At 36.5% G+C, this 19,951-nt stretch overlaps 1 protein-coding gene and 2 long non-coding RNA genes across 4 annotated transcripts; 2 read left to right on the top strand and 1 right to left on the bottom strand.

Moving 5' to 3' along the window:
- Positions 1 to 11,548: 11,548 nt before the first annotated feature.
- Positions 11,549 to 15,096, bottom strand: LOC142222123 (ribonucleoprotein RB97D-like). The gene is made up of 5 exons (XM_075292086.1): positions 14,938 to 15,096; positions 13,540 to 13,775; positions 13,222 to 13,475; positions 12,712 to 13,154; positions 11,549 to 11,746 (listed from the first exon to the last, which is right to left on the bottom strand). Exons 1-4 carry the CDS (start codon positions 14,977 to 14,979, stop codon positions 12,715 to 12,717), a joined length of 972 nt encoding a protein of 323 aa, XP_075148201.1. The 5' UTR covers positions 14,980 to 15,096; the 3' UTR covers positions 11,549 to 11,746; positions 12,712 to 12,714.
- Positions 15,097 to 15,169: 73 nt separating this feature from the next.
- LOC142222124 (uncharacterized) lies at positions 15,170 to 16,339 on the top strand. 2 transcript variants are annotated; one of them, XR_012718262.1, is made up of 5 exons: positions 15,170 to 15,278; positions 15,356 to 15,475; positions 15,595 to 15,761; positions 15,826 to 15,915; positions 15,998 to 16,339. It is a non-coding gene; the product is annotated as an uncharacterized LOC142222124 (long non-coding RNA). The 2 variants fall into 2 exon arrangements; XR_012718261.1 differs by having other exon boundaries at positions 15,981 to 16,339.
- Positions 16,340 to 18,280: 1,941 nt separating this feature from the next.
- LOC142242904 (uncharacterized) lies at positions 18,281 to 18,769 on the top strand. Its single transcript, XR_012724241.1, has 2 exons — positions 18,281 to 18,518; positions 18,576 to 18,769. It is a non-coding gene; the product is annotated as an uncharacterized LOC142242904 (long non-coding RNA).
- The last annotated feature ends 1,182 nt before the right edge of the window (positions 18,770 to 19,951 follow it).

The following is a 19,951-nucleotide window of genomic DNA, read 5'->3' as shown; positions in this document are numbered from 1 at the left end:
TACCTAGAAGCACATATCCGGTACTCGGTAGTAGTGATAAAAGCAGGGTTCATTACTTGAAGGTAGCACTGTCAATAGAACTCGATAAACTACACAATAAAACCAAATATATTGTTACGAATTTGATAATTATAGATATAAGTTTATTTAAATTAGTTTCCGTTAATTTAAAATTTAAAATTGTAACGATACAATTTCGCTATCACTTGTTGGAATCATCTATTCATTTTCTAGTATTTTCCTGAATTTCTTTTATGTTCTTTTGTTTGCTTACCGAAATGTTAGTTCTTACTCTCTCATAGAATAACAACCCCTTTGCTTTGTTATTTTGCTTTCTCATTTCATCTCATTGTCTATTGTCATTGTTGTTGTAGTAATGCGAGCATATATCTATGTGAGTGTGTATGTGTTTGGCAGCCACCAGACGAATTACTTAATGGTCGTAGATCCTTCTAGCATTGTCTAAGAATGTTCTGGCGTTGCCAGAATATTGTAGTGCTACCAGAATGTTCTCGTATTGCCACACCGTCATATATAAAAGCGCTCGCATGCTGCTTGCGAGTCAGTCTTAATTAAAGCGTCAAACGAATAACTTCAGTGTGAACGAATTGTAAAGTGTGAAGTCATAGTAAATAAATTGTAGATTGTCGTTATTTAAAAGAACTGTGTTTTAATTGTCGGGTAATAAAAAAAAACGCCTAAATATAAAAACGTAACAATTGGTGTCGGAAGTGAAATAACGGAAAAAAATCTACAATGAAGTTTAATGAGCTTCGTGTGGAAGACTTAAAAAAGGAATTGAGCAAACTGGAGCTGCCGACAACAGGAAACAAGGCTCAATTACAAAAGCGACTACTGGAAGAGTTCGAGCGGCGCAGTATTGATATCGAAACACATGAGTTCGATTATAAGGAAGATCTTGACGAATCAGTAGTAGCCAGCGCCTTGGAAACTCCATCTGTAGCTTCTAATGTTGTTGATTACACATCGATGGTCAATATTTTGAGCAAAATGATGGAAGAAAATTCTCTAAAAATGCAAGAGAATTCTATAAAAATGATGGAAGCTAATTCTAGAAAATTGGAAGAAAAATTCGACGAAAATTCTAGAATGGTCAACGAAAAATTACAACAAATTTCTGAAGGCATTGAGAAACGTGTGGACCATATAGAAAATCAAATTGTGGAATTGGATAAGAAAGTTCTTTCCGTGGATGAGAAAATTATGGTTCATGATGAGAAGTTTCTGCACATCGAGAAAAAAATGTCAGAGCTGGAAATTAAAGGTGGTCCAGTGCGCGTCATCGAGGGCTCAAAAATCAAAACTCCTGTTTTCGATGGCTCAACGTCATTTGATGTCTTCAAATTCCAATTCGAATTGGTTGCTTCTAGAAATTTGTGGAATGACGATGATAAAGCAATTGAACTTCTATTGGCATTAAAGGGCAATGCTGCTGATGTGATACAAAGCATTCCCGCTGTTTCTAGAAATAACTATAATGAAGTAATAGCGGCGCTTCAACGCAAGTATGGTGGAGAGCACAAGCAAGACATCTTTAGAATGGAATTAAGAGGTAGAGTCCAGAAATCAAACGAGACTCTACAAGACTTTGCAACAGAAGTTGAGCGGTTGGTGCTACTGACATACCCAGGAGAGAGTCACCCACTTGTGGACCGCATCAAAATTGAGACCTTTGTGAATGGCATTCGAGACCCAGACATAAAATGTGCAACATATGCGTCACAAAAGGCTACATTCGCAGAAACAGTAACATTCGCACTTGCACAGGAGACTGCAAGATTGCTAGCACGGCCTCAAATTCACAAAGTACGCAGAGTAGAGACCGATTGTGAAGAATCGAAATCGGTCATTGAATTGGTAAAAGAGGCTCTAAAGCAGATAATGCAAGAAATGAAGCAGCAAGCAAATAAATCTAGAATGAAATGCTATAACTGTGATAAGGCTGGACATCTTTCCCGGAAATGTAAAGCGTGGCGTAAAACGTCGGGGTCAATCTCGCCATCTCCATTAAACAATAATCAGAAGAAGGCGACCACAAAGCCAAGCGACTCAAATTCAAATTTTGCGGATAATAGAAAAGGTGGCAAACAAGTTATTGATCAAGCCTTGACACGACGGCATTGCAATGTAGAAAACAGACGCTACTCGAAGGCTGAACCAAAGGAGACAGTTGTAAATGTCAGGCAGTTACACATCGAATCTGGCACAGACTGGTCAACAGAGCAACGTAAAGATCCCATTCTGAGAAAAATTATTTCGGCAAAACAAGAAAATAAGAAACCCAGCAAGAAAGACATCGCAGCCGAAAGTCCACTTATGAAAGCATACTGGGCTCAATGGGATAGTTTAGTTCTAGTCAATGGATCCCTGCAACGTAAATGGGAAAGCGAAGATGGCAAAAGCAGCCGAAATTTGATCATCGTTCCAGATTCCAAAATAAGAGACGTTTTGGCGGAGTTCCATAATGGTCCCAGTGGAGGTCATCTGGGAATAACCAAAACCGCCGAGAAAGTGAAGCAACGATTCTACTGGGTTGGATGCCAGAAATCAATTGCTGAATGGATAGCCAATTGCGAGAAGTGCATGAAGGCGAAAGGTCCAACAAGGAAAAGTCGAGGTCCTATGCAAGAATATAGACCAGGAGCCCCGTTTGAAAGAATAGCAATGGACGTGGCAGGCCCTTTCCCAGTAAGTGATTCTGGAAACCGTTATGTCCTTGTGGTCATGGATTACTTCAGCAAATGGCCGGAGGTGTATGCAATTCCAAACCAAGAAGCAAAAACGATTGTGGATGTTGTCAACAAAAACTGGATATGTCGCTACGGTGTGCCGTCCGAGATTCACTCAGACCAGGGAAGAAATTTTGAATCGGCCATATTCAAAGAGATGTGTGAATCCCTTGGTATCAAGAAAACGAGGACTACACCATTACATCCGCAATCCGATGGCATGGTAGAAAGGTTTAATCGCACTCTGGAGGAACATCTTCGAAAAGTAGTGGACAACGGCCAGAGGGACTGGGACGAGCATATACCAAAGTTTTTGCTGTCGTATAGATCTGCCATTCATGATTCCACCTCTCGAACACCTGCCAATGTTCTATTCGGAACTGAGTTGAAGTTGCCTGGTGATCTGATATTCGGTGCTAAACCTAATGAGCTCGCCATGGAAGAAAACAGAAACGACATCCCAAACACTTTCGGTGAAGTTCACGAATCAGTGCGCAACAAAATAAAGATGGTCAGCAACAGAATGAAGGCGAGAACGATCGTGCTGTAAATACTGAGGGCTTCCAAGAAGAAGAATTGGTTCTGCTATTTAACCCGCAACGAAAGAAAGGATTGTGTCCTAAACTGCAAACACAGTGGGAAGGCCCATACAAGGTCATCAAGAAGATCAATGATGTTGTATACCGGATTCAGAAGGACGACAGCCCTAGATCAAAGATGAAAGTTGTACATCTGGAACGATTGGCTCCTTACGGAACAGGTTCTGTGCCTGTTCGGGACGAACAGGCTTAAGCGGGAGGCAGTGTTACGAATTTGATAATTATAGATATAAGTTTATTTAAATTAGTTTCCGTTAATTTAAAATTTAAAATTGTAACGATAAAATTTCGCTATCACTTGTTGGAATCATCTATTCATTTTCTAGTATTTTCCTGAATTTCTTTTATGTTCTTTTGTTTGCTTACCGAAATGTTAGTTCTTACTCTCTCATAGAATAACAACCCCTTTGCTTTGTTATTTTGCTTTCTCATTTCATCTCATTGTCTATTGTCATTGTTGTTGTAGTAATGCGAGCATATATCTATGTGAGTGTGTATGTGTTTGGCAGCCACCAGACGAATTACTTAATGGTCGTAGATCCTTCTAGCATTGTCTAAGAATGTTCTGGCGTTGCCAGAATATTGTAGTGCTACCAGAATGTTCTCGTATTGCCACACCGTCATATATAAAAGCGCTCGCATGCTGCTTGCGAGTCAGTCTTAATTAAAGCGTCAAACGAATAACTTCAGTGTGAACGAATTGTAAAGTGTGAAGTCATAGTAAATAAATTGTAGATTGTCGTTATTTAAAAGAACTGTGTTTTAATTGTCGGGTAATAAAAAAAAACGCCTAAATATAAAAACGTAACAATTGGTGTCGGAAGTGAAATAACGGAAAAAAATCTACAATGAAGTTTAATGAGCTTCGTGTGGAAGACTTAAAAAAGGAATTGAGCAAACTGGAGCTGCCGACAACAGGAAACAAGGCTCAATTACAAAAGCGACTACTGGAAGAGTTCGAGCGGCGCAGTATTGATATCGAAACACATGAGTTCGATTATAAGGAAGATCTTGACGAATCAGTAGTAGCCAGCGCCTTGGAAACTCCATCTGTAGCTTCTAATGTTGTTGATTACACATCGATGGTCAATATTTTGAGCAAAATGATGGAAGAAAATTCTCTAAAAATGCAAGAGAATTCTAGAAAAATGATGGAAGCTAATTCTAGAAAATTGGAAGAAAAATTCGACGAAAATTCTAGAATGGTCAACGAAAAATTACAACAAATTTCTGAAGGCATTGAGAAACGTGTGGACCATATAGAAAATCAAATTGTGGAATTGGATAAGAAAGTTCTTTCCGTGGATGAGAAAATTATGGTTCATGATGAGAAGTTTCTGCACATCGAGAAAAAAATGTCAGAGCTGGAAATTAAAGGTGGTCCAGTGCGCGTCATCGAGGGCTCAAAAATCAAAACTCCTGTTTTCGATGGCTCAACGTCATTTGATGTCTTCAAATTCCAATTCGAATTGGTTGCTTCTAGAAATTTGTGGAATGACGATGATAAAGCAATTGAACTTCTATTGGCATTAAAGGGCAATGCTGCTGATGTGATACAAAGCATTCCCGCTGTTTCTAGAAATAACTATAATGAAGTAATAGCGGCGCTTCAACGCAAGTATGGTGGAGAGCACAAGCAAGACATCTTTAGAATGGAATTAAGAGGTAGAGTCCAGAAATCAAACGAGACTCTACAAGACTTTGCAACAGAAGTTGAGCGGTTGGTGCTACTGACATACCCAGGAGAGAGTCACCCACTTGTGGACCGCATCAAAATTGAGACCTTTGTGAATGGCATTCGAGACCCAGACATAAAATGTGCAACATATGCGTCACAAAAGGCTACATTCGCAGAAACAGTAACATTCGCACTTGCACAGGAGACTGCAAGATTGCTAGCACGGCCTCAAATTCACAAAGTACGCAGAGTAGAGACCGATTGTGAAGAATCGAAATCGGTCATTGAATTGGTAAAAGAGGCTCTAAAGCAGATAATGCAAGAAATGAAGCAGCAAGCAAATAAATCTAGAATGAAATGCTATAACTGTGATAAGGCTGGACATCTTTCCCGGAAATGTAAAGCGTGGCGTAAAACGTCGGGGTCAATCTCGCCATCTCCATTAAACAATAATCAGAAGAAGGCGACCACAAAGCCAAGCGACTCAAATTCAAATTTTGCGGATAATAGAAAAGGTGGCAAACAAGTTATTGATCAAGCCTTGACACGACGGCATTGCAATGTAGAAAACAGACGCTACTCGAAGGCTGAACCAAAGGAGACAGTTGTAAATGTCAGGCAGTTACACATCGAATCTGGCACAGACTGGTCAACAGAGCAACGTAAAGATCCCATTCTGAGAAAAATTATTTCGGCAAAACAAGAAAATAAGAAACCCAGCAAGAAAGACATCGCAGCCGAAAGTCCACTTATGAAAGCATACTGGGCTCAATGGGATAGTTTAGTTCTAGTCAATGGATCCCTGCAACGTAAATGGGAAAGCGAAGATGGCAAAAGCAGCCGAAATTTGATCATCGTTCCAGATTCCAAAATAAGAGACGTTTTGGCGGAGTTCCATAATGGTCCCAGTGGAGGTCATCTGGGAATAACCAAAACCGCCGAGAAAGTGAAGCAACGATTCTACTGGGTTGGATGCCAGAAATCAATTGCTGAATGGATAGCCAATTGCGAGAAGTGCATGAAGGCGAAAGGTCCAACAAGGAAAAGTCGAGGTCCTATGCAAGAATATAGACCAGGAGCCCCGTTTGAAAGAATAGCAATGGACGTGGCAGGCCCTTTCCCAGTAAGTGATTCTGGAAACCGTTATGTCCTTGTGGTCATGGATTACTTCAGCAAATGGCCGGAGGTGTATGCAATTCCAAACCAAGAAGCAAAAACGATTGTGGATGTTGTCAACAAAAACTGGATATGTCGCTACGGTGTGCCGTCCGAGATTCACTCAGACCAGGGAAGAAATTTTGAATCGGCCATATTCAAAGAGATGTGTGAATCCCTTGGTATCAAGAAAACGAGGACTACACCATTACATCCGCAATCCGATGGCATGGTAGAAAGGTTTAATCGCACTCTGGAGGAACATCTTCGAAAAGTAGTGGACAACGGCCAGAGGGACTGGGACGAGCATATACCAAAGTTTTTGCTGTCGTATAGATCTGCCATTCATGATTCCACCTCTCGAACACCTGCCAATGTTCTATTCGGAACTGAGTTGAAGTTGCCTGGTGATCTGATATTCGGTGCTAAACCTAATGAGCTCGCCATGGAAGAAAACAGAAACGACATCCCAAACACTTTCGGTGAAGTTCACGAATCAGTGCGCAACAAAATAAAGATGGTCAGCAACAGAATGAAGGCGAGATACGATCGTGCTGTAAATACTGAGGGCTTCCAAGAAGAAGAATTGGTTCTGCTATTTAACCCGCAACGAAAGAAAGGATTGTGTCCTAAACTGCAAACACAGTGGGAAGGCCCATACAAGGTCATCAAGAAGATCAATGATGTTGTATACCGGATTCAGAAGGACGACAGCCCTAGATCAAAGATGAAAGTTGTACATCTGGAACGATTGGCTCCTTACGGAACAGGTTCTGTGCCTGTTCGGGACGAACAGGCTTAAGCGGGAGGCAGTGTTACGAATTTGATAATTATAGATATAAGTTTATTTAAATTAGTTTCCGTTAATTTAAAATTTAAAATTGTAACGATAAAATTTCGCTATCACTTGTTGGAATCATCTATTCATTTTCTAGTATTTTCCTGAATTTCTTTTATGTTCTTTTGTTTGCTTACCGAAATGTTAGTTCTTACTCTCTCATAGAATAACAACCCCTTTGCTTTGTTATTTTGCTTTCTCATTTCATCTCATTGTCTATTGTCATTGTTGTTGTAGTAATGCGAGCATATATCTATGTGAGTGTGTATGTGTTTGGCAGCCACCAGACGAATTACTTAATGGTCGTAGATCCTTCTAGCATTGTCTAAGAATGTTCTGGCGTTGCCAGAATATTGTAGTGCTACCAGAATGTTCTCGTATTGCCACACCGTCATATATAAAAGCGCTCGCATGCTGCTTGCGAGTCAGTCTTAATTAAAGCGTCAAACGAATAACTTCAGTGTGAACGAATTGTAAAGTGTGAAGTCATAGTAAATAAATTGTAGATTGTCGTTATTTAAAAGAACTGTGTTTTAATTGTCGGGTAATAAAAAAAAACGCCTAAATATAAAAACGTAACAATATATTACATAGATTATCTATTTTACTCCGAGAAAAAAATTGTTTAGTTCCAAAGAACAATTTTTCTGATATTTCGTTTAAATTTTTTCGTAAAGGCTTAGTAACAAACATTAATATTCTGGAATATGCTGTTCTGTAGTTCGCTAAGAGCAAATGCGCTTAAAATTAAATTTCGTATTTATTTATTTATTGAATCACAAAGTAATATTAAGCCTTCAAGGCCAATAAACATATTGCTCTTAGCAAGTACCTGAGCATTAAATAATTCTGTAATAAATCGAATATTTAAAGACTATTCTTAGTTAATACTAACACTAACGCGCTTTACAGACTATCAGTTATTCCGGACGGAATGTCGGTGTTTGTAAAGAATCTTACAGTCTGTCGGATCGATACAACTTGTCGGCGATGACTAAATTATCGGTAAATGTGTTATCGATCCCATAAACATGCAGCAGCATCGATTATGCCTTTGGACTTAACTTATAATGTACACAATATATGGGATATGTTCGACACGAGCACTGTCGTCCGGAATAGCTGATAATCTGTAAAGCGCATAACGCGGCTCCCCAGCCATAACAACAAAGGTGTATTGTATTAAGATGAAAACGGGGTTATGCCTTCGGACTTATAATGTACACAATATATGGGATATGTTCGACACGAGCACTGTCGTCCGGAATAACTGATAATCTGTAAAGCGCATAACGCGGCTCCCCAGCCATAACAACAAAGGTGTATTGTATTAAGATGAAAACGGGGTTAGGGGAATACAATGTTCGAGTTATGCGCTTTACAGACTATCAGTTATTCCGGACGGAATGTCGGTGTTTGTGAAGAATCTTACAGTGTGTCGGATCGATAGGACTTGTCGGCGATGACTAAATAGTCGGTAAATGTGTTATCGATCCCATAAACATGCAGCAGCATCGATTATGCCTTTGGACTTGTAGCTTTGCATCCAGGATGTGAAAGATTGTGAACTAACTCAAAAGCTGCTTTTCTGTATGCTTTCGGCAGGTATGGCCTTGCTTTACCTTGTGATATATCACAATAAATTTTTGCATTTGTTCCTGGCAGTAAAATCTTTTGAAGTTGTATTCCCGTAACAGCAGATAATAGATGGCGGAGTTCTTCATCTGAAGTTTGTGCCTCGGATAATTTGTTATAATCTATGGAATCGATAACGTTTATTCTGGATAGAGCGTCAGCTATACAGTTATTTTGTCCGGATATGTGAACAATTTTTGTCGTGAATTGTCCGATAAAATCCAAATGGCGATATTGCCTCGGTGATGCTTTTGCAGGGTTTTGGTTGAAGGCATATGTTAAAGGTTTGTGATCAGTGTATATTGTAAATTCTCGTCCTTCGACCATGTGTTTGAAATACTTAACAGCTGCGTAAATTGCAAGTAGTTCTCTATCATAAGCACTATATTTTTGTTCTGCAGGGCTGAGTTTTCTTGAAAAAAATGCAAGAGGTTGCCAACTGTCCGAAACTTTTTGTTCAATGACAGCCCCAATGGCGTAATCTGAAGCGTCCACTTTGAGTGCGAGATATGCATCTTCAACTGGATGGGCTAAAAGAGTAGCATTTGCAATGAGATGTTTACATTTGTCAAAAGCGATTTTGGCCTCCTCTGTCCAAATCACTGCTCGTTTGTCCTTCTTTTTTGCGCCTTTCAGGTATGCATTAAGGGGAGCTTGAAAATGGGCTGCTTTCGGAAGGAATCGTCGATAGAAGTTTAGCATGCAAATAAAACGTCGTAGATCCATTACTGTTTTAGGCTTTTCGTATTCTAAAATGGCTTGTACTTTGGCATTGGTAGGAGTACTTCCGAATTCGTTTATATGGAATCCTAAGAAGTCTATTTCTGGCGATCCAAATTCACATTTAGCTGGATTTATTACGATTCCGTACTCTTGAAAACGTTTACAAACCATTCTTAAATGCTCTATGTGTTCTTCTTCTGTACGGGAAGCTATTAAGACATCGTCTATGTAAACAAACACAAAGTCTAATCCCCGCAGAATTTCATCCATTAGTCGCTGAAAACTTTGCGCAGCGTTACGAAGTCCGAAAGGCATTCGGAGAAATTCAAAAAGACCGAAAGGGGTGATGATAGCAGTCTTACATACGTCATCTGGATGCACTGAAATTTGATGGTATGCCCGTACTAGGTCAAGTTTTGTATAATATTTACATCCATGTAATGCTGATGCGTAATTTGTAATGAAAGGGACAGGATATCTATCGGGAACTGTGATTTTGTTTAAAGATCTGTAGTCGCCACAAGGTCTAAATTCTCCATTCTTTTTTGTTACCATATGTAATGGATTTGACCACATACTTTTTGATGGTCGTATTATATCGTTTTCCAACATGAACTGAAACTCTGTTTTTGCAATATTCAGTCGTTTCTTATCTAGTGGTCTGGCTTTTGCACAAACTGGAGGTCCTACTGTTTCAATGTGATGAAATACGCCATGTTTTTTTCCAACAACTGCCATGGAAACATTGTGAACCTCTGGAAATTCTTCTAAAATTTTTTGAAATTTGGATTGACTTTTGGAAATAGTTGTAATTCCGAGGGATTTTCTTTCGTTAATTGCGCCTGGGAACATAGAAGGGTAGTCCCATCGACTAGTCTCTTATTTTTTAAATCTGGTAACAAGTTGAAGTGATTTAAGAAATCTGAACCAATAATGCATTTGGTGACATCTGCTATGATGAACAACCATGAGAATTGTCTTCGTAAACCTAGCGATAATTGGAGTATTACGGTACCATGCGTTTTGATTGGTGTTCCATTGGCAGCAAACAATTCATTGGAGACAGGGAAGTTCGAGTTTGTCATATTGAGATTGCTTGGAATGACAGAAACATCTGCCCCAGTATCAATTAGAAACGTTTTCTTTGTCAGGGGATCATTGATAAAAAGGCGGCCAGATTTGGAAATATTCGAGACATCGGTGGCCGCATACTGCGATGTCGAATCTAGTTTTTTGGATAGGAGCATGGCTCAACACATTTCGTTGCCTTATTCCCAAATCTTTTGTGGTACCAACAGAAATCGCAATTATTTCCTCTAGATTGTGATTTTGAACGATAACGGCGAGGAATTCCAATTTGTGGGTCGCAGGTAAGCAAAGATCACGTGCACAAAGTTTCTTTTTAAAAGAAAAAATTTTATTAAAAAAAAAAGGATTGCTAACAAAAATGTACAATTGAAGCTTTTTGAAAAGGTAAAATACAAGGAAAAAAATATTAATGAAAAAGCAAAGGTAAATTGATTTTTTTAAAAACTTCTATATTTTAGAAGTGTGTAGCCAAGGTTGTCACCACAGACTTAACTTATAATGTGCACAATATGTGGGATATGTTCGACACGAGCACTGTCGTCCGGAATAACTGATAGTCTGTAAAGCGCATTAAAGACCACTTTATTTTCGCGATTACTTTTCTTAAATAATCGCGATTCACGTCGAAACCAGTCGTATACGATATCCAGAACTTGTCGGAAAAGTGCGGTCAATATTGAGGTTATACCACGCCAAGTTACTACAAAAAAAGCATCGCATGAGTTCAATTATTAGGTGCCTTTTTAGCTACATTGAGAACGACGCCAATAAGAGTCCCTTCAAACTATTAGAAAAAGTGAATTTTAAGATAGTTGTAAAAGAATCATTGTGGTGAAGTAAAATACGATTGTTTAGAAGTTTATTAATTTGAATAACAATTTGGAAGCGTGATTTCGAGCATAATGTGAGTATAGTACTACAACATAAATTCTTTCGATATGTCAATAAATTGTTTCGAATTTAGTCAAATTTGTACGGACTTAAAAACTTGTCTACTAAGATGTTACATTTAGTTTAAAATTGTTCCACACTGTTCATAACCCTTCAATGATCACAACCCTCCAATAAATAGAAAATTCCATTTAAATATGTACGGATGTATATATTTAATGTTAGTAAAGTAATTGTTTTATTATCCAAAATGTAAGTGGTATTCAGCCGATCCATATGTTCATCGATGCGACGAGAAAATCCAATGACTTGTTATACATTTTTCAATAAAATATATACAATGTAGTAGTTAGAAATAAGTAATGCATATGCTGCTTTATCATAAATTCTATAAAAAAAAATAAAAGAAAGTGGAAATGTTAAGTGATAAATAATAAATTGTTCGATACAAGATTGCAACCCTTCGCGCGAAGATAAAATATTGCAGATATATGAGTAGTACGCTTTACAAGATTTTTTTCATTCTGAAGGAAGATTGTTGTTCTGTTTATTATGTCAATTTCCAATGTTTATGGAATATTATAAAGGTGAAAGATATGGAATACTATAAACAATAATATATAGTAGAGGAAGATTATTCCATATCGTTGAATGTATATGAAATAATATTAAGAATGTTTCCCACAAATTACAAGTGTCTCTTACTTCTCGTATCGAAATACGAAACCGAAATACGATATGGTAAATACTTTCTATAGCCTTCATTTGAAAAAATTATCCACTGAATGAATTATAAATAAAATAAATCATACCAAGTTCAATTATTTTTCCCAAATATTATCAACATTTTAATGGCAAACATAAAGTCCATTCAACGCAGTACACACCTTGAATCAAATTTGCCAAAATGCAATATTTTACAATTTTTTCCCAATATTCTTTTGGGATTTCGGGGAAAATGTCAACCGCAGTTAACAAAACTTTTGACGAATCCAACGGTATTGTAATTTTGTGCATTGTGGAAATAAAGTTTGTATTATATTTAATAATTTTCTGACAAAGGGTTTCATGTATAGCAAGAAAACTCATTTTCGGATCGTTATCCCCTATTTATTTAATAGAACTGAATTCATCCATATGTGGAAAGTTTGTAAAAAAAAAGAAACACAATTAATGCAACAAACAATTAACACATGGCTAATGCGTTGGGCAACCATAATCTTCAATGGTTAATATTTACTTACGCGTAAATTCTACACAAACAATCATGAAAAGTATTTTGGCTACTTCAAGTATATGTAATACTGTAACGACGCAAATAGGATTGGACATAAGAATGTCATCGATACTTACGAATTAGACATTATATGGATTTCTGCGGTTATTTTGTAAATTATGTCCTTTTTGTGGTCCTCCGCCTTGGGAATTTTGATAACTACCAAACTGACCATCTGATTGTTGTGCTCCATTCCACCCATTTACTCCGGCGGAAGATTGACCACCATTGTAGTTATTTTGTTCTTCCCAACCACCAGTGTATGCCGCTGAAGGATTGGCTTGAATCGGCGCCGCAGCGTATCCTTCATATACAGGCTGTGGTTGCGGAGCATAATGTCCAGTCCAGCCATTATAAGAAGCTGGAGCGTAACCATAGGCTTGATTTTGTGTATAGGGAGTAGAAGAATATGATCCTGAGGAATGACCTTGTTGATAAGATCCCCGATTAGCTTGTTCTTGTCTATAGTTAGACTTCTTAACTTCAACTGGAAGTTGGTCAATTGTATGAGTTTTATGATCTAAAAGTATGAAGTGTGAATAGGAAATTTGCTAGGTGTACAATTTCGACCAAGAAAAAATACTTACATACGGCTCTATCAGCAGCCTCGCAACTATCGAACTCCACAAATCCAAAACCACGTTTCCTGCCTGTTGTTCTATCAAGAAGAATTTTTACAGTCAAAACATTACCGAATTGTTGAAAATGATCTTGAAGATTCTGTTCATCATGGTTATCTTTAAGACCACCAACGAAAATTTTTCTCACTGCATCGTTAGAAGCACCGCCATTCTGTCGATTTGTCTCGGAGCGAGGCAACGCCGGTTTTGAATCTACATTGCTAAAAAAGAAGAGGCAACGTTAGAGAGCTCACATATTATTTTTGTGGAAGTTTCAAGACATACCGTCCATCAATAATATGTGGTTTAAGGCTTTGAGCTCGTTCAATACTCGATGAATCCTTGTAAGTGATAAAACCAAAACCTTTAGACCGTTGTGTTGTAGGATCACGTTTTACGACGGCACTAGCCACTTCACCATACTGCGCATAGAAATTTGTTATACTTTCTTCCGTTGTATTTGGTGCCAAGCCTCCTAAGAACAGTTTACACGAGTAGTTGTCGTTGTCATACATTTTGTTCTAGATGTGAAAAACAAAGACAATTGATAATTTTTTTAGATGTTTTTAATCAACTTTTATTTCAATATAATAAATACTACTAGATCATATACATCTATTTAAGACGTTTGCAAGTCAGACCCGCTAAAAATCGTAATTTTATATGTACCTAACCTAACCATCATTACTCTAACTTTCCACTATCCTAACATAGTGTGTAATAGAGGAAGAAATATATGTTGCTCATCAAGCAAATATATCACAAATAATTCCAATACTAACAGCGCGTATTAAAGGCATATATTCGTATGGATAATTGGGTAGTCCCAAAGGAAAACACGGTTAAAAAGTAATCAACTCTTGATGCATTTATGTGGTGATAAACCACGATAAAAATGAGATTATGGGATTTGATATATTTATATGTTACAAAATAATTGCTGCACAGCGTAGAAATGCTTCGGTCTTAGAATAATTTCTCGCTTGCATTCTCCATTAAAGTTCAACATATAAGAAACAAGTTATCTTCCCCGCCATATCTATAAAAAAAAAGCCTTGCCAATCCAAGGTGTGACTCGGACATAATGGTGTGAATAATTTTTATAGTCACAAACGATCGTATCAACATTCGTGATGGACAGTTTTAAATTGCTAATGGTTTTATTCTCTGTTCGATAGTCATTGAAAGATACGAAAAGAAGTATTGAAAATCTGAAAATAGCAACTTGTACGAATCCAAGCACACTGAACCCGTTCTCAAACTGAAAGTGGGGAATAAAATGGACAAATATTGACTTATAAATCATATGAACTTTGCGATACATGACCTAGTGCCTAATCTACACCAGGCAATTTTCGCTTACAAGCTTATAAATGAATTCGTTGTAGGTTTCGTATAAAGCATTTTCTTGTAAAATACATTTACAAAAGGTACCATGAAAAGAAAGGCTCCTTATTGAAATGCATGAAATTATTGGCCAATATTATAGATAGCTCATATTTCTTCAAAGATAAAATGCATGAAAAGAACAAAGATATCACAAAACTGAAAGATCTATTTCAATTGTACCAACTTTGATACAGCAAACAAGTTTTAATTAAATATTATACACATGACGCAGACTGTGACTTTTCATTTTTCATACTAATTTAATTGCACAATTGAATGTGTTTAAGAACATACCTGGACATCCGTATAAGGGGGCACTCCAATTACATCAACCATATTGCGTATTTATTTTTTTATTTTTCAGTAAAACAAGATGTTAAAAAAGTATGTATTCCCACACAACTTCGCTTTTCACTTGCCACGATGTATACAATGCTGAAATTAAAATGGCTTTCTACAGCGTTGGCAGTGTTGCCAACTCCCCAAGGCCAAAAAGCACCAAAATATATTATAAATTCTAACATACCACCTTCCCACCTTCCACCACAAAATCGAAAAGTAAATGCTCTGCTAAAAAAAAAAACTTCGGATGATGTATTATAGAACTTTTGTGAATTGAATTTTAAGAAGTTAAGGTGGGTATTAAGATCGAGTTTCGCTGCTAAAATATTCATTTTTTTACAATTACTTTTCTTTAATAATTAATTTTAAGGAATACAAACTTGGTGAAAATTTGCTTTTGCCTATTCCCCAAGGCATATTAAAGAGGTAAAGTCATCCCAATAAACACAGGATGAGCGTTTTTCAAATGCAACAACTTTTCAGTTTGAGGGTAAATATAATTTTCAACATAAATTCAACTTGACTTGAAATAGCTCATCTTCAATACATCTTCAAATTGTTTGTGAATTACTTCCAATTTTCCAAAATGTTGACGAAATCTTTGACAAGGTGTTGAAGATAATATGAGAAAACTTTGACAAAACACTACCCTAAAATGCAACGAAAAAACCATGTGGGTTTCAATACTTATTTGTGCAACGAAGTTCGTGGTCAATTGCAAGAAATTAAAAAAATGGGAAATTTTAGACAAATAAACAAACAGTTTATAAAAATAGGTAAGTGAAAATAAAAAATGAAATAAAACTTTAAGGAAGTCACTAAATGTATATCTCTTTGCAGAAAACTAAAATTATGGATTCTAAAATTATGGATTCTACGAAAAATGGTGGACAATTAACTGGAACTGCTTCAAATAGTTTATAATAATTGGTACGTCAATATGAAGAATTAAATCAACACTTTAAAGAAGTCACTAAATTTAAATCTCTTTGCAGAAAACTAAAATCTTTAGATGCTACATTCTTGCAAACAATAAGAAGCTGACCAATGAAAAATGAGTGGCTTATCGACAAGAAAAAGTTTCCAGAAACATTACAAGTGCAACCAATTAAAATTTTTAAAAACAACAAATTGTTGAAATCAACAACTTCTGGATGAAAATGTGCATCACATCGTCAGTTTAATTCGTATGCTATTATCAGTTTAAAATGGATATTTTGTGAATTCCTTCTGCTGGAAATCAATTCTAACACGCGGCCCAGTACGTTCCTAATTTCAAATTGCCCGCATGTTAATAAATTTTAATGCTGTTTTATGACACCAAAAGGAAGGAAATCGAATTATCAATGCAAAAGTGTTTACTAATAATGTTTAAGATATTTAAAGTTTTGTTGTTTGTTTTTTTTTTCTTATTTGCTGATATGTTTAATAAGATTATTATTTATCAATTGGTATTGTAGTGTATTATGTAGTGTAGTGTTTTATTATATATTTTTTTTTTGATAAAAATGAATAAATTATACAAAATTCATAGAATTTTGGCTTTGACTTTCAATTTGAAGTGGGGATATCATTCATACAAATTTAGGTTGAAAAGTATTTGCAACGATGTTAATTTTGAATTTGACTCGCATCGAAAATTGTTGGACAAATTATTGAGTAGCGATGCATTTCAATTTGAGGATAACACTTGAAATATTATTGCTAATGTGTTGAATTTCACTGTTGAGGGTAATGTCTGTTTTTTGTTGAGAACGCGATTTTCTCAACAATTTCTCAACTTGAATATTACGCTAATCCTTTGAAAAAATGTTTGAAAAATTGTTGAAATTTAGCATTTTTCAAACGTTTGTGTTTATTGGGATGCAATCAGGTGACTACTATCGACATTCATCTTGTCAAAGGCTTTGTTTACGTTTAGTATGTTTGTTTACATTCTTTGTGTACATAAATATTACAATACAACAACACTACACATACACAAAATGTCAACTTAAGTGACCTGCCATTTTAGTTTGACTTTCTAAATATCATGGGGTGTACACACGTTTGCTCGTGACTTTACCTTTAATTAATATGCCTTGCTTATTCCCCATCAAGTTATAATAAAATTTGCAGCAAATATGCATAATTCTATGCCTTTTTTACTGATATAGTTTTCACTTTAGCGGCAAAACTCGAATTTAGTACTCACCATTATGAACCGCTATTCAAGTATATACTTTGATCAGTTTTATTGCTTTCGTCCAATTCATTTTGATCAGTGATGTTTTTCAACTTTCAAAATATTAATAAAGGGTGATTCTTTTGAGGTTAGGATTTTCATGCATTAGTATTTGACAGATCACGTGGGATTTCAGACATGGTGTCAAAGAGAAAGATGCTCAGTATGCTTTGACATTTCATCATGAATAGACTTACTAACGAGCAACGCTTGCAAATCATTGAATTTTATTACTAGAAAAGTTGGCAGAAAATCCGCTTTTTTATCGACAAATTTTGTTCAGCGATGAGGCTCATTTCTGGTTGAATGGCTACGTAAATAAGCAAAATTGCCGCATTTGGAGTGAAGAGCAACCAGAAGCCGTTCAAGAACTGCCCATGCATCCCGAAAAATGCACTGTTTGGTGTGGTTTGTACGCTGGTGGAATCATTGGACCGTATTTTTTCAAAGATGCTGTTGGACGCAACGTTACGGTGAATGGCGATCGCTATCGTTCGATGCTAACAAACTTTTTGTTGCCAAAAATGGAAGAACTGAACTTGGTTGACATGTGGTTTCAACAAGATGGCGCTACATGCCACACAGCTCGCGATTCTATGGCCATTTTGAGGGAAAACTTCGGAGAACAATTCATCTCAAGAAATGGACCGGTAAGTTGGCCACCAAGATCATGCGATTTGACGCCTTTAGACTATTTTTTGTGGGGCTACGTCAAGTCTAAAGTCTACAGAAATAAGCCAGCAACTATTCCAGCTTTGGAAGACAACATTTCCGAAGAAATTCGGGCTATTCCGGCCGAAATGCTCGAAAAAGTTGCCCAAAATTGGACTTTCCGAATGGACCACCTAAGACGCAGCCGCGGTCAACATTTAAATGAAATTATCTTCAAAAAGTAAATGTCATGGACCAATCTAACGTTTCAAATAAAGAACCGATGAGATTTTGCAAATTTTAGGCGTTTTTTTTTAAAAAAAAGTTATCAAGCTCTTAACAAATCACCCTTTATATGGAAGGAGTCTATTGCTTATTTCAGTTGTGCGTGCTATTGTGAATTTAATACAAACGTTTTTACCCTGCCAGCATTTCAAAGTTCCATTTCAACCTCATCGTTACCACAGACTCGTAAATGTCACTTCAACCATCATGAAAAGGTACATCAAAAAGTACATGCAAGTAATTTGCCATCCCTACTGTTAAAAAAGCCATTTTTTTGTGAAACGCCAAGCGCAACCAGCTTGTTATATTTTAATTAAATAAAAACGAAAATAAAGTTCTGAAAACATAGATTATACGCTTAAAATTGTGAAAGGTATATTGGTGAACAATTTGGTGATTTTCCAAATGGAATAAAGTGATTGTTTTTCAGATATTTTACAGACACGCTGCCTCCATGGAATAAAAACACTGGTTGATAGACGCAGCAACATGTAACTCGCTACTTGTAACTCAACATCATCATTAATGCCAAAAATTATGTTAAATGTAATGTGGTAGTGGTATAAATGTTTTATTTTTAAGAATTTGTAAATGTTTAATAAAATTAATAAATATCTAAACAAACGTGTTTTACTCGACCACAATGATTCTTTTACAACTATCTTAAAATGCACTTTTTCTGATTGTTTGGAGGGTCCCTTATTGGCGTCGTTCTAAATTGATCTATAAAGGCACCTAATAATTGCACTCATGCGAAACATTTTTGTAGTAACTTGGCGTGGTACAACTTCTCAATAGTGACGGCGCTTTTCCGACGAGTTTTTGATGTCGTATATGATTGTTTTCGACGTAGTGGGGATTCTCAAAAGAGTCCCCAAATTCAAAAAATGTTGGCAGGGTAATGACATCTTTACCAAATTCAAAAATTCGACACTCATCGCTCGACTTTACTACAGAATACCCTAAATAACAATATTAATTACAAAATAATCAATACCAACTTCATAACAATCAAATACTATATTTGGCAATACATTTGAGTTTCTTGTGCTCTTGAAAGTCTAATCAAAATTTTTGTATCAATTAAACTTAATACTGTTCAAAATAAAAAAGCACCAAAAGCACTAAATGAAAATGCCAGAAAGCACCAAGTTGGTGCTTTTTTTGAAAAGGCACCAAAAAGGCAATTTGGTGCTTTTTAGAAATCAAAAAGCACTAAATTTGGTGCTAAAAGCACCAAATTGGCAACACTGAGCGTTGGAGAAATGTGCCGGTGAAAAAATATTTGACGGCTTCAAATAGTAATAAATGACGGCGGACGACAGTGTTCGCGTCGCACAAATCCCAAATATTGGCCACACTATGAGTTTTGGCGACTACATTATGCGCCATGCGGGCTATAAGTTTATCCAGACGACAGTTGTCGTGTCGAACATATTCGACTGCTGCATGTTTATGGGATTGATAACACATTTACCGATTATTTAAGCGGACCTTACACGGTCGGATAAACACTACGACAGAGGTTCGTCTATTTGTTGTATGTCCGTTAAAGTTTTGCCCTTACACTGCACGTACAAATATGATGACAACATGAAAAAATAAGAAGAATCAAAACATAAACAAATAAGATGTATGAAGAGTTATGGGTAAAGCCATGTTGTACTAAACAAATGGAAGAAAATAATAAAAATCCGGATATATGGGGCAAAACAATGATTCCCCAAGCAATCCACATTTAATAAATTACAAATAACTTGATGAATTTCAAAATACTTCTTGCCTGGATTTTCATTGAATGAAAGG

The sequence above is a fragment of the Haematobia irritans genome, chromosome 1 (genome assembly GCF_050003625.1).
Source record: "Haematobia irritans isolate KBUSLIRL chromosome 1, ASM5000362v1, whole genome shotgun sequence".
In the NCBI taxonomy this organism is placed as follows: Eukaryota; Metazoa; Arthropoda; class Insecta; order Diptera; family Muscidae; genus Haematobia; species Haematobia irritans.
The sequence above is the reverse complement of the archived record's forward strand: the minus strand, read 5'-3'. Positions and strand labels throughout refer to the sequence as shown.